At 31.5% G+C, this 21,256-nt stretch overlaps 2 protein-coding genes across 3 annotated transcripts; both read left to right on the forward strand.

Annotated features, from left to right (window-relative positions):
• Positions 1–3,647: 3,647 nt before the first annotated feature.
• On the forward strand, positions 3,648–6,624 carry LOC146943923 (eukaryotic translation initiation factor 3 subunit D-like). Of its 2 annotated transcripts, none has more exons than XM_085742258.1 (2): positions 3,648–5,474; positions 6,219–6,624. In XM_085742258.1, the coding sequence occupies exons 1-2, from the start codon at positions 5,103–5,105 to the stop codon at positions 6,315–6,317; spliced, it is 471 nt and encodes a 156-aa protein (XP_085598384.1). In that variant the 5' UTR covers positions 3,648–5,102; the 3' UTR covers positions 6,318–6,624. The 2 variants fall into 2 exon arrangements, with proteins under 2 accessions (XP_085598384.1, XP_085598385.1); XM_085742259.1 differs by lacking the exon at positions 6,219–6,624 and adding an exon at positions 5,789–6,211 and having other exon boundaries at positions 3,870–5,474.
• A 10,698-nt stretch (positions 6,625–17,322) lies between these two features.
• Positions 17,323–18,336, forward strand: LOC146943924 (VQ motif-containing protein 4-like). The gene has a single exon (XM_085742260.1). The coding sequence runs from the start codon at positions 17,396–17,398 to the stop codon at positions 18,155–18,157; it is 762 nt and encodes a 253-aa protein (XP_085598386.1). The 5' UTR covers positions 17,323–17,395; the 3' UTR covers positions 18,158–18,336.
• The last annotated feature ends 2,920 nt before the right edge of the window (positions 18,337–21,256 follow it).

A 21,256-nucleotide genomic window follows, 5' to 3' on the forward strand; every position in this document is an offset into this window, starting at 1 on the left:
GCATGTTTAGATGTATGTTTAGGATTGTATGTTTAGATGTATGTTTAGGCTTTATACTTAGAAAAATCATTTCCCAAAAAAATGTGAACAACATCACTCAAACCATTTTCCAAACAAACCTTGGGATCCAAAATCCCATTGTATTTTCTTTTTCATTTTCTTAATCAAATTTCAATGAAAATAATCAAACTTGGACCCCATTTTGCAAATGACTAATTCAACCTCACAATTTCCCAATCTCATGCCCTTGAGGCCTCTTTCTATTCTTCAAAATTTCCATTTTCAAACTTAAAATCAACCAACAAAAACAAAAACATTTTTGGAAGAGAACTACGGTGGATTTGATCCCTTAAACGGGTACGTAGGCAAGGAACAAAATTCCTTCAATTCAACTAAAATAAAAATTCAAACACATTCTTCTCCCTCCAATTCTTCACTTAGAATACTCTTAGGTTTAAATGAATACTTTCAAAATAGCATTTAAAAATAAAGCGCGCGCGTAGAAATTAAAGACGGTTCCTATAGGATACTATAGTCGTTATGGGTGCCTAACACCTTCCCGTAGCGAAAACAACTCCCGGACCTCGATTCTCAAGGGTTTTGCTTACTTTTTCCCTTCCCAAGAAAAAATAAGATATCACCGGTTTAAAAGGTTCAAACGTAATCAATGTTTGACACCCGAAAACCAAGATAAAACACTGCCTTCACAGTTTGAACAGAGAGAAGCAAACATAGCTTTAGCAGTGGACTTGTCACTCATTTTCATGTACTCTGCTTTAGGAATAGCAGTGACAAGTGCTCCTCTGATAATATGATCCTTCTTGTAGAGTTTCTTCAACTCAGGAGTATGTTTCTTTCTATCAACAGCAGCTCCTTCTTCATCAAGAACTAAGTCACCAACACCTTCTTCTAGTATATCGCATAGTTCTTCATCTAAACTCATGATATAACTATAGAAGTTTGTTTTCCACCAAGGAAATTCTTCAGCATCTCCGTTGAACTTTGGAATCTTTCCAACACTGGATTTCTTACTGTCACTATAATCATGTGAGACATTATTATAGCTAGTTTGACCAGGAGTAGGAGTTGGAGATCCACCAGACATGTTTTTCTCAGATCTTGGACTGTTACACTGTTAGGTGTTATCAACAGAACCAAGGCTCTAGATACCAATTGAAGGTGAGAAAAACACAAGAATGGGGGTTGAATTGTGTTTTGGAAAATTCTTCGTTTCTCCAAAAAAAACTAAACACACTGATCAGAAGCTAAGTGATACCGCTTCTGAAGTGATAATCAGAATCTGAACGCAGCGGAATAAAACAGAGAGAGAGAGAGAGAGAGAGAGAGAGAGAGAGAGAGAGAGAAGAAGAAAGACACAAAGCAATTATACAGGTTCCTTCCACAATCCGGAAGTAGTCCTGTCCCCCTTGCACTTCCAAAGAGAGTTCACTAGAATGTAATATCTGATTACAATTGCTCAAGCACGCAGCAAGAGACTTCCTTTGCTCAAGCACACTTTGCAAGAGCCTTCATATGCTCAAGAACACGATCAAGAGACTTCTCTGCTCAAGCACAACTGCAAGAGACTTCTAGACAAACAAAATTACACAGAAAATTGTTTGAGGTTGAACACTTGATATACAATCAGAGGTCCTCACAATACAAATCAGATACAGACTCAATAACTTAAGAATTTCTAAGATGAAACTTTTAGACACATAAATTCTAAGTGAATGCAGAACAATTTCAGCAGAGGTTTGACACTTGTAAAAATGTTGAGAGTCTTTCGTTCAGCATTACCAAATCTCTAAGTCTTCATTCCTTTATATAGAGGTGTGAAAGAGACGTGAAATTGCCAGCACATCAAAAGAGTCGTTGTTGAAGCTTGATCTTTCACCAATGATCTTTTGCCTGATTTGGTTGTTGTCCTATGAAGAACCAAATTGAAATCCATTCCCATTGTGAAGGAACATCTTTGCAGGCATAGCTGTTATTCTGGAGCTGTTTTCTTGTCTTGTAGCGTGGACACAAAACAGAGTAGTGGAGAAGGTGGTTGTACAGTTCGTACAAAGTACAATGTCAACGCTTTTTGAAGATAAGCTTCCAAATCCTTCAAATCTTCACCAAAATGACCGTTGCAAATTTCCACTAGTCTTCTGCAGTGTTTTCGAATCAATAGACAACTTTTGAAGTGTTGATCCTTGAATCTTCAGCTTGTGGTGATAATCAGCTTCTAATGAGCTTCTGCTTCTGATAAAGTCGCTTCTAAACTATCCGCTTCTGACGGTCTTCAGCTTCTGATGACTTTCAGCTTCTGATGACTTTCAGCTTCTGATGACGTCATTCAGGAGCACTTTTGTCTTCGGATGCACATTTGCGTTCAGATGCACTTTTCTTCAGATGCTTTCAAGCTTCCTTTTCTTGATTCCTTAGCTCTCTTTTTGTTCTTCAGAACCTTTATATGATGTAAATTTTTAACTATGGTCCTGTACACTTGAACAAATATTAGCTAATCCAATTTACAATTTTTAATACCTTGTTATCATCAAAACTCTTTAAGGTTCATTGTTAAACACATTTTGTTCCAACAGGCCACGACCCACCCCCAAAAATTAAAAAATCAACGATTATAGGTCTACTTTGTGAGATTTTATACAATTTTGTATCGGTTTTAGGTTTCGGTTGATCCAAATTCCCGTAAAGTGGTGTAGTGGCTCGCCCAAAAAATTTAAATAATTCAATTATAGGTCTATTTTGCGAGATTTTATACAATTTTATGTCGATTTTAGGTTTTGGTTGATCCAAAAATAAAACTCCTTTACGCGGTAAATTTGCACATGAAATAATTGGTCACTTGAATGGATAAAAACTAATTTGGCCCACCCCCAGAATATTTTCTAGCTCCACCAATGAACATACATATGGGAGGATAAAAAATAAAAGGGTGGAGAAAGACAAAGCATGAAGTTTCTTCATGACTTGTGCTACAATGCTTACAATGGACATAATGTCGATGGTCCATGAGTGTGAGGCATATAGTTTATCAAAGGCGTGTGAATGGGGATACATACGAGCCATCTTAATTAGAAGTAGATTGCAAACTTGTGGTGGATAGTCTTAATAATTGTGCCCTTCACAAAGTTTGTAGTATTATCATACAATGTTACATTAATTCTCATATTTATCTGGTTAAGAAAAAAACTCTCATGTTGTTTAGAAAGAAGCTAGTATGATATGATTGTCCATATTCTAGCTAAAGTGGTTGTAACTCATGCTAGCTCTCAAGACCATTTATGGTTCCCCACAAAATAAGAGATTAAAAATTTTCACCCCAAATTAATTTGGATGTGTATGGTATATATACGTGAACAAAATACAACATTTACAAATTATGGAAGTATACTTTCAAAACCACGTGCGATATTTTAGAAATGTGAAGATGAATTTTTCACAATTCAATTAAATGCATACACATGAAAAGTTGTGAATTTTGTACCATTTGAAATTTCACTTTAAGATAAATTAAGTTGCACGTACCCCCATTCTAAAAAACGTCCCTTAAAGGAAGACAATCTTTGTCATTTTTGTATGTTTTTTATTTACGAATAAAAATGAAGAAGCATATATGATGGCATTTCAGAAGCAAATAATAAGATTCAAGTATAAAAAATCTTTTAAATATACTCAAAAGTACTTTTGGGTATATGATTTGAACCAGTCAAATATATATCATATTATAATTTAAACCCGTCAGATACATAATTTTTGTATGATAATCCATATTGCATTGATAATTTATATGGTTTATGATGAACAAAATCTTCTATAGTTGACGTGTTTGATTCATTTGTAAACCGCACCATAAAACCATGAACGCTTATCGAATATGTATGAAGGCTAATTAGCTAACTGTGTGTTACAACAAAAGGGAAAACCTAATATGTTTAAGATTCACATTGATGTCACACACTCTGACTTGAAGGATCGGATGGACCAACTTAACAATCGTCTCAACGCAACCGCATAAATAAAAGAAGGGTGGACGGTGTTGAGTATTGCAATTCCTCGATCGACTTCGATGGAAGTGTTTGGTTCACCAAGATGAAGCTTCAGAGTTCAGATCGATGTGAGAACCATGTTCTCTGGTTAGTATAGTTCAAAGGGATCGATTGAGTTAGACGCTCCCTTGGTTAGATCTTTTCATGATATAACATGAAAGTTTGATTCGGCCCAGGACCTATTAAAAAATCAGAGCTTGCATGGATATGCATACCAGATGAAGAATTTGGTTTGGTTGATTCATGACCTTTTTTGTGTTTAATTATGTTTTTTTACGTTGTTGTATTTTGTTTTTGAAATTATGATATTTTTAATTTATGTTGTTGTTGTTGTAGAATTCGATTTAATGGACGACTTTTCTATTTTTTTGTGTTTTGAACATAATTCTAGATTATGTAATCTGATATATATCAAACCCTCCAAAACACAAGTTTTAACATAGTTTTGGCATGTTTCAAATTATATAATAATCCGAGTCAATATTTGGTATATAATCTGAAATAGTTTGTAATATGGATTGTGGTGTTACAAGTAAGGTTTGGACGGTTTATGACGTGTTTAATGCATTTTTGACATGTTTGGTTCGATTTACACGTTTTCTTTGACCATAAGGATGATGTGGTTAAGCGTGTTGGGTCACAGTTGAATTTGTTGGCTTTTCATGAGACTGAGCCTTTGCCTGAAGCTAAGGATGATATTAACTATGCGCATTCGTTGAGGGTTGAGGCGGCTTATAATCAAAATTTCTCTTAGCAGGTGTTGATTAGGGATGGGAATAAGGTTACTTTTGTTGAGGGTAACCCTTTTGCTAATGAGGTTGAAGAGGTTGCTTCTGTTGCTTATAGGTATATATATAGGAGGTGGAACCTTGATAATGATATGTATCTTGTTGCTAGGTGTGAGGTGCATAGTGTTGTTGAGTTGAATAAGCAAAGGTCGTTTCTTACTATGAAGTCTTTGAATGAATTTGATCAGAAGTATTCGGGTGTTGATTGACGGCAGAAGTTCGAGACTCAAGGGGTGCTGTTTTGTCAAGTGAAGATATGACGAAGTTGACTTACTTGTCTCGGATTCATCCTCGGGACCATTTAAATCATGTTATCTTGGGTGTGGTTGGAAATAAACCCAACAACTTTGCAGCACAAATTAATTTGAACACTACTAATATGTGGGAGATTGTGAAGTCTATTGTTGACTTGTGTATGAAATTGAATGAGGGGAAATATGCTCTGCAGGTTAGGATTTATGAGGTTCCAGTCGATGCATTTGAGAATGACTACGTGGAGGAGCCAATTCCGGAAGATGAACAACTTCAGCCTACAGCAGAGGGCACTGATGGTGAAGAGGAAGCTGCTGCTGCTCTGCTACAAATGACGTGGAAGATCAATAAGCCAATTGACGCTCAACCTCGAAAGGTATGTGTTTCGAGTTCGAGTCACGCTCTATTTGGTTTTATTAATGTCATACCCATTTTGACTGCTTTTATTTGTGTTCTTTTGACTACTTTTGTCTGTGTTGTGAAAATGTTTATGGGATGCTTAATGTTTATTGATTCTTGCATACTGTATGTACATTTTTTCCTTGTTATAATGGTTTGATCTATTTTGTTGCTCTTGTTTTTGCTTTCATTGTAGTCTTACAATTTGCCTTCCTTTATAATTTTGTATTATGGCATGTTTGTGATTATATCACTTACATTTCAATCTTTAATGTCGACGAAATTTTGCAGACCAATATGGCTGATGCATTTGCAATTCCAGCCGTCTAGACTTCAAAAACCTTGATGTTGTGGCCACCTCTTGGGCCCTTGCACTCATTAAGATTTAATTGAAATTGTTTGTTGCAGTTCAGAACCGTTTCTTCAAAATTTTAGTCCACATTCCAAAACTTAAGTTATTTGTGTTTTCCTTCAAAATTATTGGTATAGGTTGGAATCTTACATCCATCTGCAATTACTAGTGTATTGCTTTGCTTGGACACTTTTTACGGTAATGTTGCACTTGGCGTGACCTTGACCTTGTTTTTCTTCTTGATATTTTACTTGGTCAAGTGTGCATGCATTTGAATGTCATTTGATGTACACAATCCATAATTTGGAACCTGTTCTGCTTATATCACATACCAATAGATAATAACGTGACTCTTTTGAGTGAATGCAGGTCCTATATATTTATTGGAGAGTTAACGGTCGGAACCAAACTATGCTCAGAATCATATTCATTTCACTGTTATCTGTCGGCCAAGATTTTTCCAATTAATCTTGTGTTATACACTTATACTTCTAGAACAATTTGTTTTTAAAGCATAGCCGTTTTAGTTTTTTTTTTTTTTATGACACTGCTGTTTATGATCTATACACCTTTGGCATATGCCAAGGGCTGGAAATAAGTCGAGTCGAATCGAAATCGAATCTGTCTGAGTTCGACTCAACTCGATCATCAACTCGATCGGAAATTTGATATATACATTGAAAACTTTTTGTTTTTTTAGAAAATATACATTGAAAACGTTGTATACATATATATTATATTGTGCATAATTAAATTGCCAAATTATTGCTTTGCACGTTGGTTATGCACTATTAGTATGATTTCACAACTCTTACGACTATGTGTATGTATAAATAGCTCTACTGTTTAGTATCTCTGTCAAGTATTGAATATAAAACCGCGCTGACCATTGCTCTCTTTCTCATTTGCTTGACAAATGTATTATTGGACCGATAGATGACCCTCTTCTTCCGTATAGTTCACAAGTTATATATGCAAAATTTCATTGATCGAAGCAATATATCAAATTCCACCTATTGATGCTAAAAAATTCTGAATAAAATTTGTGCTAGTCTTATTAGACCATGTCCAATGGTTTTCTTTTTTCAACACCATTCAACATTCACTTTTTCAATTCCCAACACTCCACATCATTTTTTTTTCTCTCTTATTCAATACTCGTTCAACTTTTACCCTCTCCAATGGTTTTTCATTCAATACTCTACCCCACCACTTTTTATTTCTTATTCTTATTTAATTTTTGTTTTTATAATTACATAAAATTATCGATTATAATTATCGATTATAATTAAATTAAAATAATACAATTAACAATTTATTTTTTAATTTTTTTGGAAAAACAAAATTTTGTAAAATAATTTAGTTTGGAACAGAGGATGAATGGAAATGGGAAAATTTTGTAAAATAATTTAGTTTTTTTTAGTTTACAAAATTTTGCACCAACACGGGGAAAATTTTCATTCTCCATTGGCATATAACCATTAAACGAGGGTGTTTGAGATGAATATCTCATCATAGATCCATAATATGGATGAAAGTTTGGAACAGAGGATGACTGATTGAAATTTGGTGTAAAACCAAAATTAGGTATGTTTTGAGGACGTGGTTGAAAAATTGATTTGAATTTTGATAATTATTGGGATTTTCGTAGTTAAATTGGTAATTAGAATAATTTTGGGTGTTGAAATGGTTATTATTGGGATCCATTTCACTAAAAATAAGATTAAAACTTCACTTAGTTTGCTAATAGAAAGATAATAATAAGAGTAAGATAGTGAAAAAACTTGGTTTTTTTTCTGTGTCCAAATCAAATGAACCAAGTCTCTATTTATAGAGGAAAAAAAATCATGAATTTTGGTATTTTTTAAAAAAAAATCAATTTACAACGAAATAATTGAGGTCCAATTATTAAAATGATAAGAATCCGGACAGCCAATCAGATTTTAACACGTGTCCCTACTTATCCAAAAATTCGTTTCTCTCTCCACCTCCTGCAGCTTCACGCGCTGCTGTCCGCGCGTGTGCTGCACGCGCCGTTTCTGGCCATTCTCGGCTTGCCACGTGTCCCTGCGTGGTCAGATTAAACAATGTTGAAACCATTCAACCTCTCTTTCATCCACATCATCATTCAACACCACCATTGGAGCATTTCACATGTTTAATGTTGCTTTCAACATAGCAATTTCACACCATTGAACTTGGTCTTAGATTAAAATTTGAAACACACCAAGAAAAGTTGACTGTCCATCACAACAGCGTTGTTTGGTCTATAATATCCGAGCAGCACTTGGGTGCCATTAATGGCACCGTGCCATTAAATCCTGGTCATTAATGGCACCCACACACACACATAACACACACACACTTGGGCAATGTGTGGCCCAGATCTAATGGTATGGTGTCATTAATGGCACCAAAGTATTTCCTATAATATCCAATCTCACCTAATAGAAAAAAAGGGCTACTATTGTTACTGTTTCTGATCAAGTGATTGTTACTTCATTTTGATTTGTATATCAAAATAATTTGTCTGATCTCTTCCTCAATAAAACACGAGAGATTTTCAATTTCAACAAGAATTATTCACAGTTTACTGCCAGAATAAAATAATGTATTTTTTTGGAATGCATTAATTACGAATTTTCAATTGTAACATTGATAATATGAAAGTAACTTAGTGTCCCTTTGAGGCAAGGGAAGGTTTGGTTAACCAACCCGATAAAACAGCCTACCCGATATGCTTTGAAAAATCTGAACTTGTACTTATTTAATCGCATCAATTCCTAGAATATAATGCGTGTGTTTGGAAACACGTTTGGAAACCCAATACCACTTCTCAAGGAACTCTCACCGTGCAAATTCTAACGCTAATACAATGAGCTTTTGCCTAACTGTGATTCTCAACGTGATTTTGGGTTAATTGATGTCATTCCAAACATACTAATGATGAGATTTTGTTGGGGTCACTGTTTCTTTTTAAAATGATTGTCTGCATGTTTAGATTTACGTAAGTTTAACATAATTACAGCGTGCCATTGTCATTTTCACAAAAATTAGATGAATATATTTATACTTACTTTTTCATTATTTCAATTATACCCTTAAACAATTTTTCCTATAATAAAGATTGTTGTTGGTGTCATTAAAATCAAAGAATTTTGATTATTTTTTTTGGTTATATTGTTGGTGTCATTGAAATGGATAATCATGGTTATTTGGTTTGTTATAACTTAAAAGAAACAAACATTTATATTTTTAATTTTAATCAAAATCAAAATTTCATAAAAAAATCACCAATCATAATTTTTAAACATTAGCACAATAAAAAAAGCGGAGGTACCTGTCTTTCCGCTAGTTTTTATAATTTTTTGGGAAAAAATCTGAATGTTTTTTTTCTGATTTTTTTAATTTTTTAAAAATCGATTTTTTACGCTTTTTTTTAGGGATAATACCCTTTTTTTTAAATTGAATTTTTTCTTATTTTTTTAATTTTTGAAAATTAATTATCCGATTATTTATTTTTTATCTTTTTTTAAAATAATTTTAAATCATAAATTAAATTAATTTTTTGAACCATTACACACATGTCAGGTTTTAAAAAAATTAAAATAATTACACAGTGGCGTGCCACATCAGCGTCTGGATGGGACCAGGGATGTTTTGTGGAGAAACCTGGGCCATCTTAACAAATTCATAGGCCCAGTTTTGGTTTTATAAGGGATGCAAAAAAAATTAAATTATGGGCCCAAAAAAAAATAAACAAGTCATTTCAAAAAAAATTATTAAGAAATACACTTTGGTGGGAGAACACATGACCTCTAACTCTACCAAAACTAGTCGCGACATTGAAGCAAGCTGAATAGATTGACATTATTCGCTTTTAATAGATATATAACTACTCCCTACATTCCTTTTTTTTTTTTTTTTTTATGTTTTAGAACTTCAACTGTATTCCAAAACTTTTGATGTTTTAGTGAATTTATTATTGTTTTCTCTAGTTTACCCTTGTTGGAAAACACAATAAACTATTAAAGTAGTTGTGACTTTTGGTTTATCACATGTGAATTTAATGATAAATAAGGACATGTAAGTAAAACACACACAAATATTTATATACTTTAATTACTCCTTAAAACTAGTGTCAAGAGCTAAAACATCAAAAGAAAAGGAATGGAGGGAGTATTATTTAGCGTCTTATATATATATATATATATATATATATATATATATATATATATATATATATATATATATATATATATATATAGGGTCCCAAAAAATTGGAGGCCCGGTGCCATAGCCCAACCTCGACGGGCTATGAGTCGGCTCTGGGAGAATCTTTATATTACAGTGTTGTAATCTAAAAAAATTTTTATAGGGTAAACCGGAATTCACCCAAATTACAAAGGGTAAAAACATATTAACCCTTAAAATTAAAATAAAAACGTTGGAAAAGTGTTGTGTGGCTGCTTCTTGTGTGTATGGTCCAATATAATCGAGTCTCTTTCTATGAGATGCCAATGCTAATTAAATGTTGCTTGCAGATTGTGGTCCCTTCTTTCCCCCCGACCATTTTACAGCATATGTACCCTTTTTAGGTTTATGAAGAATGGGGTATTTGATTCACTCTTTCTTTCACTTTTTCCGTTGCTTAGGATCCTGGAATTGGAATTAACTATGTATACATGTCAATGTGGGCAACACTAAGTTTGACTTGTAGAAAAGAAAAGGTGTTTAAACTTATTTTATTCTTAGTTTCCCAATGAGTAAAAATATTTCCAGTTTCTTCTAAGTGGATGATATACATTTTAAAATTGTTAAAATTGTTAACGTTGATTACTTCCTCTAGTCATATTTATAAGAGAAAATAGTGTCACATATTAACCATCAAAGATAGTGGAGAAAAATGTTCAACTCTTAAAAAAGTTAATGACTCAATTTTCTCAAAATTCAGTCTAGCTACAAAAATTCTCCATCCAATGCGTCGGAGAAAATATCTCAACTCTTGAAGAAGAGGTTGGATGAAAGCATTTTGAGACGAGTCTGAAGTAACCATATTAACCACGACCAAAAAACCTATTTCAAATAATGATATTTTTGATATTTAATTGACTCGTCATGTCCATTCGAAGTTTCAACTAGTCTTAACAATTTTTATTATTCTTTTATTTTTTATAGAGATATTGTTTATTGTTCTCTTCTAGGACTATCTTTACAAATGTACTATGAATTATGTTTTTATAGGACGCAAATCTTTCAAATTACAAATATATGAACTATGAAAGACCTATAAAATAATAAGTCATTGACATTTCAACTATAATAAAAAAAATAATCATTTATTAAAACAAACAAAAAATAATCATGATGGCTATCGAGCATCCTATCCTGTACTACAAAATATGAAAAGTTTAGGAAAAGTTGACATTTGCAAATATTCATAAATTAACATAGCATAATTTACCCTTTTCAAAAGAAATATACATGACTGCAATATTTAGTGAGACTGACTCTAACAATCTATTATTGGCATTTTCCTAACAAAATTATACAAGACTACAATGCTTGCCTGTATGTATCATAGCAATGTCATGATGATATTATATCAGTACTATTGTGACGTGTCAGGTGCAAAACGTTGAAATACTATATGTAAGCATGGTGAAAACTTAAAAGTGTATTGTGTTTATTATAAGAACAAGAATGGATTAGACGAGGTTTCAAATTAAGGAATAGGATGCATAAAATCTAACATAGTTAGACATTTCCTCTAATGTGATATAGTTTTTTTTTTTTTTGAATAAATTTAATGTGATATAGTTATTGTCATTAGTCCAGTATTGTACGTAAATGTGGAAGATAAATTAGTCCTCCTAAACAAGGCAAGGATGAGTAAATAATCAAAGTCAAATTGATGATGTGTTTCTTTTGCTCTTTTTGACACTTTTTCTACTTTGTGAGTCACCCACATTAACCCCACTTCTATTGCCATATCCCCACCAATGCTTGTCCAAAATTATGAATATCACCAATGGCTTGTTTATTACCACGTGGGACTCAAATTATTCATCCAATTTGGCAATTTGTTTTGGTATAATAATTTACTTCTTTGTTTTGGTATAATAATTTAAAATTGGAGTAGAAATGTATCACATGGAGTAAATAAGTTTTTTCGTCCTACGTTAAATCAATGTTAATACTTAATTAAAAGTCTGCTAAATGGATGTATATAAAACAACAACATTCATGAAAAACTAACTACGCACCATGCCTCCATAACTTGTCCAGGATATGACCTTCCATCTTAAAACGATATGACTATTACTTTTTCCACCCTATGTCATTCTCGCGCGCCCTGCGTTTTTGACCAAAATGTTCTTGAAGTTTTCGGATTTCATAATCCGAACTGGTGTTTTCCTTTGTTGGTGAAAAAATTTGTTACGGATTTTTCTGGATTTTGTAATCCGGAAACTTCAAAAAATAGGACGCGTTACATGATTTTTTCGGATTACATAATCTGAACACTCCCTAAACACCTTTTTTCAAGGGAAATATAATCCGAACTGTATCAGTACAAATTCTAAACATGGGTAGTCATTTTAGGGACAATATTAATCTTTCTAACTCTCATCCTTCTGTTTTGGGTCATTGATGCATGTTCTTAGTCAAAAAACGGGTTTTCGGGGTACTTGATCGGATTGCTCCGAAACTTCCTCAGAAAATCAAAAAAAAAATTCAAGGACCATGACTCCCCTAGAAGTGACTTCTTACGGGATTCCGCCCCTCAAAATCCAAAATTCCATCCTTTAGACCCAATTTTATTTTATTTTTATTTTTCATATTCTCAGAAAAATCCGAAAAAATTTTCATTAGTTTTATTTGATTTTTAGAATTTTTTTGTGGTATTTTTATATTTTTATGATTTTATTTGACAGATTTTTAGCATTTTTTTACTTAGTTTTTTTTGTTGTTTTTAAAAGCAAAACTCAAAACTGCTGAAATGTAAGAGAGTCTGTTGGCTGATTATACATAAAAATTGTTCGGATTTTAGAATCCGAATTGTGAAACATGAATTCGGATTATGAAATCAGAACTTCACAAGGGTATTTTTGAAAAATATACAGGGTGCCGGAGAAGGCCATAGGGTAGACAAAGTAACTCCCAAACAATATACATAAAAGTTTTAGTAGCAACATCAACATCTGAAATGTAAGAGAGTCTAAGGGCTGATTATACATAAGAATTGTCCGGATTTTAGAATCCGAATTGTGAAACATGAATTCGGATTATGAAATCCGAACTGCACAAGGGTATTTTTGAAAAATTTACAAGGTGCGGAAGAAGACCGTAGGGTGGGAAAAGTAACTCCCAAACAATATACATAAGAGTTTTAGTAGCAACATCAACCTAGAATAAAATAAAATAAAACATGCACACTGTTAAAGAACAAGTGAATCTTTGCATAGGAAATTCCTAAATAAGTTCTAGTGTTGATGGTTGAGGGGTGGTTAGTGATTTGGTAGCACAGAGAAAATTTTTAATATGCAAAATTACAATTATAATAACATATGCTTGTGCATGTAGAAAACAAAGAGAATTTGAAGCAGTTTTCAACATTTTTGTATGAAGACTTTCGAGGCTACCTTAAACATGGATGCAACTTTGTTTCAAACATGCAAAAGGTCACAAACAACTGTTAAAAAAATTCTTTTAATTTTTAGAATTTATTTGACTGTATCAGGGATCAGTTTGATAGTTATGATAAATAATTTATGGATCGATTTGATATGGAGTGACATAACTTAAAGGCTATCTTGATTTTTAATGAATAATTCAGCAATCGATTTGATAGTGTAACAATTTATAACAACTTTCATTTAAAAAAAAGTCCAAAAAAATCTTCAAATTTTTTGATCAATTTCATCCCTAAATACACGACATCTGAGTTGGCAATACATGTGAGCACTTAACGACACAAGTCATCACCATTAATAATGAAACTTGATGGAGGGACAAAATTGACCAACGTTTATAAAACTCAAGGACGTTTTAACAATTTCGAATAATTTAAGAACGAAATTGATTGATGTGTTCAAATTGAAAAGCGAAGAAAAAGCCTATTTATTTGTATCACATGATAATAACGGTATCCCAATTATATTGTTACCTCAAAATTAGCATATAATATATCATTTGTAGCACTCCGAGATATATATATATATATATATATATATATATATATATATATATATATATATATATATATATATATAAAAATAAAAATTAACAAGAGAACTTTGAAGGACTAGACTAAAAGTTTGTGACTCATGGTTTTCTAATATGTTCATTTGTCTTGGTCAAAAAATATATATATATATTCATTTGTCATTCAAAAAACTAAAAAGGAGAGTATGATAACTATTTCATCCGGTCTCAAATATATATAAAATAAAGTTAAAAAAAGTAGATGTATTTGATTTAAATTTTTAAATAGGTACATTAACTTTATTTGATTTTTTTTTCTTACATTTGAGATCAAAATAGTATCTAGCTTAAAATCTTCCACTAAAATCAAATGGAATAAAATTTTTTAGCCCCCTTTCAATTGTGATGTGATTTAGAAGGGATGTGAGAGGGTATTGGTTTAAAAATTAGATGTAAATATCACTTTTTTAACAAGGAATGATTTGCAAACAACCAACTGAAACAACCGATAACATATTTTTATACCTTAAGATACGATTTGCCGTTTTCTAATATTTTTTTTGAAATATAATTAATGTATCGGCAAGACCAATATAAGAAATATAATTTTTTTCAGAAATAATAAATTGATTAGAGTTTAACAATTCTATACACTACAATTGTAGAAGATTTTACATTGTCAATAAACCACAATCGATTGTATATATGATTTTATAATCATCTGTTATATTCTTTTTTTTCTTTTTAATTCACTTTTGACTTTTAAAAAACACAACTGTCCTTGCTGAAAAAATTACCAATTAATCTCCATTCTAGAATGATACTTTGTTAGGAATGATTTTCATAGTTTTTTTTTCTTTTGACAAAAGGAATAATCTTCATGGTTAACTTTTTTCTTTTGACTCAATTTTCGGTATTAACTGTTGAGTAAAAAAAGTGGATTTTGTTTAATGCTAAAAACCTTTCCTGTAAAAAAAACTTGATTGTGTTAACTAATTAATCATATCATATATTTTATTTCTTAACATTACAATTCGTTTAGGATAAAAGCAAATATTTTGATTTGTGATGTAATTAGTGTTCCTTGTCTGTCTATGCTCATCACTATTACCGGTAGATATGAGTTTGTTTCTTAACATAAAATGATTCAAAAGGAATTGAATTTGAATTTATTAGGTAGTGTTAGATTCGAGCATTGTGTATGAAAAAAGTGTGATTGAGATAAAAATATCTCATTAAAGCTGAAATTTTAGATTTTCATATTGACAAATTTGATGTATACTTTATACCAATAATTTTTTTTTGAAAAAAAAAAGATACATCACAAACCAAAACATAGATTAAAGAAACTAAAATGAATCAATTTTCAACCACTATCTCTCTCTTTTTCCTGCTGTCATAAAAACTCTAGTTTCTTCTCCATCATCCATCAAAGAGGGGTGATTTAGGGTCAATTTTTGACCCAAAATCACCCATCTAACTCGTTTTTCTATTTTCCTTTTATTGAAATAAGTGATTTTCATATCTATTTCGTTTTATTTTGTGATTTCGTCGTCTTTGTGCGACATTGGTTGTTCGTCGTCTTTGTGCGACGTTGTTTGTTTTTCCTGTTTCTCTCAGGTATTTGATCGCTTCAGATTGTCAAATCAGCTTCGATCTAGTGCAGATCCAATCAATGACTTTGGCGTCATCCACGTTGCAGATCCGGAAACATTGTTATTCCGGAGATTTAAATATAGTCATATGTGTAGGCATTTGTATTTTGCCGTTTTATGTTATTAACATGGATGCAGTGAGCCTGTTCACCGATTCATCCTTTTTGTTTTTAGCGAATTTACATTATATCGATGTACTCTTTCAATTTGAATGAATGAATATCTTTTATTTTGTCAAAAAAAAATGAATCAATTTTCACTTATATTTTTAGTACAATACACGTAGCGAACACAAATTAGAAATTCGTCTAATTTTGTTCGACATATTCAACAAATGTTATCATTTATATATATAATTTTTTCGAAAAAGTGCATATTTATTTATTATATTAAAACTATATCCAATATGTGTTTTTCTCAACAAAAAAAAAATGCTTGATCACAAACAAATGTATAAGTGTACACTTGCAAAAAAAAAAAAAAAATGGTTGATCACAGTCAAATGTACAAGGGTACACTTGCAAATTTAGTTTAGAGAGAAGTGTGCATGGCAGAAGTACACGCAGACTCACGGGAGTCAATTGATTTGTCAACTCATTTGTTGAAAAAAATTGCTCCCTCTCTGTCTAGACTAGATACATATCACAACCAATCCACAACTCTGATAGTTAACATCTCTGATCATTTATTTAAATTATAAAATTTTGTATTTTAAAAATATTTATGAAGACGAATCAAACAGTAATTTATAGGTTAACATTTATATTTAGGACAAATACTATTTTGGTCTTTTTAGTTTGACAGTGTTAGTCTTTTAAATTTCAAAATTTTCAAATAATTCATTTTAATTGATAAACTATTTCAAAAGGATCAACATGGATTGTTTATATACAAATACGAAATTGCTTTTCTAGCAAATATGTTCCAAATAATAACGAAGTTACGATGATTGACTATTTTCACCATAATTCTGTGATTTCCGCTAAATATTAAGTTGAAAGTTTGACGCGAAATGTAATGGTAATAATCATATAAAGACAAGGTAGAAAATATTATCTTTACGGTAATTTACGTATTTAGAGTACGAAATTGAAAAAAGAAAATTACTATTACAATAAAAATTAAAAAAAATTCCAATTTAAAATTATTTCTTATGTTTATAATTATGATTTTCTGACTGGAGTGAAGTAATAAAGAGTATCATTGATTTGATCTTACGTCAGCATATAAAACAACAAACAATTTATACATAAGTAGGAAAATATTTCTTACAAACAACATCTAATAACAAAGTTAAACGATTGACTATTTTCATCTTAAAAGTTTGACCACACTTTTAAAATAAAGACAAATAATAATTACTTCGTTATTTCATTATGCACGTATCATAAGATACGACATGACGATATTCATATAAATATAAGGTAGAAAATATTATCTTGACTACAATACAAATAATTTTAATTAGATGCTAAATTGAAAAAAAAGAGAATCAATAATACAACAAAAATTAAAAATAATACTAATTTTAGACCAATTACTTTTTCATAAATATGTGATTATGTCAAAAAGAAAACAAAACCAAGTAACCAAAGTCTCATCTCATTATTCTATTCTACTACTCTACTCTAATCTATTTATTATTCAATTCAACACTCCTTAGCCATTTTCCTCTCTTCTTCCTCCATGGATTCCACATCATCAATGAGATACCAAGAGGAACAAAAATCATCTCTTACTTCACTACCTTCACCAAAAACTCAAACTCAAACTCAAAGCAATGGACACAACCATAGCCATAACCAAATTCCTTCACCAAGACCCATAACAAGTAATGGACACAACCATAGCCATAACCAAATTCAATCACCAAGACCCATAACAAGATCCGAACCAGGTAACCCATATCCAACAACATTTGTTCAAGCTGACACAACCTCGTTCAAACAAGTTGTTCAAATGTTAACTGGTTCCTCGGAGACAGCAAAACAAGCTTCAAGTTCAACAAAACCAAACCATAACCATAACATTCCACCAAAAAAACAACAAGGTTTCAAACTCTATGAAAGAAGAAACTCATTTCACAAAAACCTTAACATTAACCCTTTATTACCACCCATTTTCTCCAACTCAAGTTTCTCACCTCGTAACAAACAAGAGATCTTGTCACCTAGTATCCTAGATTTTCCTTCTCTTGCTCTTAGCCCGGTTACACCACTCATACCCGACCCATTTAACCGATCCGGTTCTTCTTCTGCTGCTAGAAATGGTTCTTCTTTGGATTCTTTAGCTGAAGATAAAGCTATAAGAGAAAAGGGTTTCTTTCTGCATCCTTCTCCCAGAGCTTCAACTCCTAGAGACTCTGAACCTCGTTTGCTTCCTCTTTTTCCTACTACTTCTCCTAGGGCTTCAGGTCCTTCATCTTCTTCAAAATATTCTGCATCTTGAACCTTTTTTTTTGTTGTAATTTTTATTATTTTTGTTCATTTTGGATTTTCTGTTAGATTATTTTATTGCCATTGTTGCTAATGAAATGGATTGATTTGTATTAGTCTTTTATTTTATGGAAGACAATTCAATAATCTTTCGCTGAGTTAGATCAATAATTATTTTACCTTCGAATTGAACTATTTTTGTTTCAATAATATTTTGTTCGAATTGTATGAAATATTTTATTTGTTTATACATATCTATGCCTTGTTTCGCTTTAGGTTCTAATTGGTAAATTATAACGAATTTTTATAAGTTAGTTTATAGCTTGATTAGATTTGTGGTGTTTAATAAAATTAACAGTTGAAGTAACTTATAAATATGAAATAGATTAATATTTAATTTTTTTAAATAAGGGTAAAATTGAGATAAAAAATGATTAGTTATAAGTTATTTGAATTAACTTATCAAAAAATGTTTTAAGCTTGTAAAAACAAGCTATAAACTCTCGAGAAAGGTATGATCATCAAACGGGTTGTTTTAGTCAAATGAGTTTATTAAACATCCGTAATAATCGCAAATATATGGTTTGTCAAACAGATCTTACTTGCTTGAATTTGTGGGGGGAAAATGTTAAATTTGAAAACGTGAATTATGAATAACCTTTCAACTGTATGGATGTATGGAGTGAAATTAGGTGTATTAATATTAATGTTATGGTTTTAACGGTAGTTGAGGTGAATTGAATTAATGATACTAGAATTGAATTGGGTGAGACAGTTCAGTTACTTTAGGTCGACGGCATTCATAATTAGTAGCATTAATAAACACTGTACTACTGATCAGTGCAGTCTCTCCCTGAAGTGAAGAAGATGGTAGGGAATAGGGATTTTTTTTTCTAGTTCTAGAGATAAAAAGAAAAAAAGTGTGGGTTTTGGGGATCATATTGCTGAAGCAGCTTTGAGATAGCTGTCAAACTAAATAGTTCTAGAATGGGGTAGGAATCTTTACCCTTTTGTACTCTGTGTTTGTGTTGTATAAACTATAAATATCCAATGGATCGGATTTAGTAGTAGTACTTTGTTAGGTTTTTATTGTAATTATCTTGTTACAAAACCAAATTGTAAGGTTTTGGTACATTTCTTTATAATTACCTTATTAATCTGGGGTTTTTTCTCAATATACATACTATCTTATAGATGTATCTTTTTCAATGTGAGAATTGACTTTTCTCAAAACTTTGTAACAGTAGTACCACCCCATCTATGTTATGATTTAGTGTAGTTTCTAACATATTTTTAATTAGAATTTAAAATGGACAATGTGCACGGTAGTATAGTTTTAATTTTTTTGTTGTAAATTGGGGTATCTTCTACGCGTGCAACTGTAGAAACTAATATCTCGAGCTTGCGAGACCCAAATTAGACAACAAACTCTTCCTATAAGTTTTAACGCTACTGCATGCTCAATACTGAATTTGAATTAGGACCTTGGTTAAATTAGAAGAGATTTCTGCCATATCATTTAAAAAATTACACCACAAACTTTTATATTATATCAAAATACGGATAAATGTGAGTGATGTGGTCGTAATTGTGATTGTGATGCTGTTGCATCAACGATTTTAATAACTAATGATGCAGTTATTTTTAATTAAAAAAAGTAGATAAAAGAAGACACATTTGTCAAACAAAGTTAGAAAAAATTATCCAACTTAATGATTGATTTCTTATCATTTTAATAAGTTGCTTGTTGCTTGTTGCTTGCTATATGAAGTCAAACAAGCTTGATGATGTTTAGATAAGATCAATAAATCCATTCATTCACGGAGTGAAAAGAAAAGAGAAGTACAATTTGAGACATTGAAGTTTTATTTTTTCTTTGTGGTAGGGACTCCATTTCTTTTCGGTCGGGGTACCCTTATAAATGTAAAAGCTTTGAACAGCCTTGAAAAGCAATCATGCAAAAAGATAGTCTCTCTTTCACATATTCAATATATTTAAATTTTCCTTTTTGACCCTAAGAAGACCAAAATTGAAGTGAACGATTGAGAATACATGTGAAAGTGAAGTGGGGAAGATGAAGTGGGACTTATGATGATGAAAGGGAAGAAAATATTGGAGGTAGAAAGGAAAGACACGGTGTTGAAATCAACTCATTGTGCCTCTTGTTTGTTTGTATGTTTTTATGTACATGATTTTTTTGTGGACTTTGCAACTCATGGTTGGTGGGTGCATTTAATATAAATTTGAAACTTAACATGTGCTCTTCTTGGATATGCTTTTGTTGCGTTTTGCCTACCATTTGCATTGCCAGTTATCAAAGTCATCTCTTATTCTTTTACCTTTCTCAATCATTTTTATAAAAAAAAAATTGTAAAAAGTTGTCACATGTGGCATGTTTTGATTTGATGTATTATTGAAAAAATCATGCTTCAAAGACCATTGTTCATATTACTGGTCTGGTACGTGATAAAGATATTTCAAGCATGACATGTTTGACTATGTCTCCGCTACCTTTGAATTCGTAGGACCCACGGCTACATCCATAAGGTTTATTTTCTTAGTAGATTATTTATTATGAATATAAGTTTTTTAATTTGTTTATATATAAAAATAATTGATAGTCGATAAGTTCTGATTCAAGCGACAAATCCTAAGAATTGTTTATGATATACCTCATAACCAAATTATAAATCCTAGTTCAAGTTATACGCTTGAATGTTTTAACCAAACTTAAATCTGCAAACTGCTCTAGAGTTCCATTTCTTGATCTTCATAGTTGCACACAACACAATCTTTCTACCTAAAGAATATGTCATAATGTTTGCTTTTCTAGGATGATATTATAACTAAGATCATATTCCTTCAAAAGTTTCATCCATATGCATTATCTCGTGCTCACTTCCTTTTGATTAACTAAGTATTAAAGACTCCTGTGATCACTTAAAGACTTCAAACCTTACTCCATAAAGATTGTATTTCCATAACTCAGTCAAACAATTTTGCTAATGAATCTTCAAATGACTTGAAGCATAAGCAACTCATTTCTCGTCTTACAACAAAAAAGTTATATAAGTATGGCCAAAAGATAATATTTAAAGTTAATTGTGCAAAT

This window comes from Medicago sativa, chromosome 2 (genome assembly GCF_051527215.1).
Source record: "Medicago sativa cultivar Bolivia chromosome 2, Bolivia_mono, whole genome shotgun sequence".
In the NCBI taxonomy this organism is placed as follows: domain Eukaryota; kingdom Viridiplantae; phylum Streptophyta; class Magnoliopsida; order Fabales; family Fabaceae; genus Medicago; species Medicago sativa.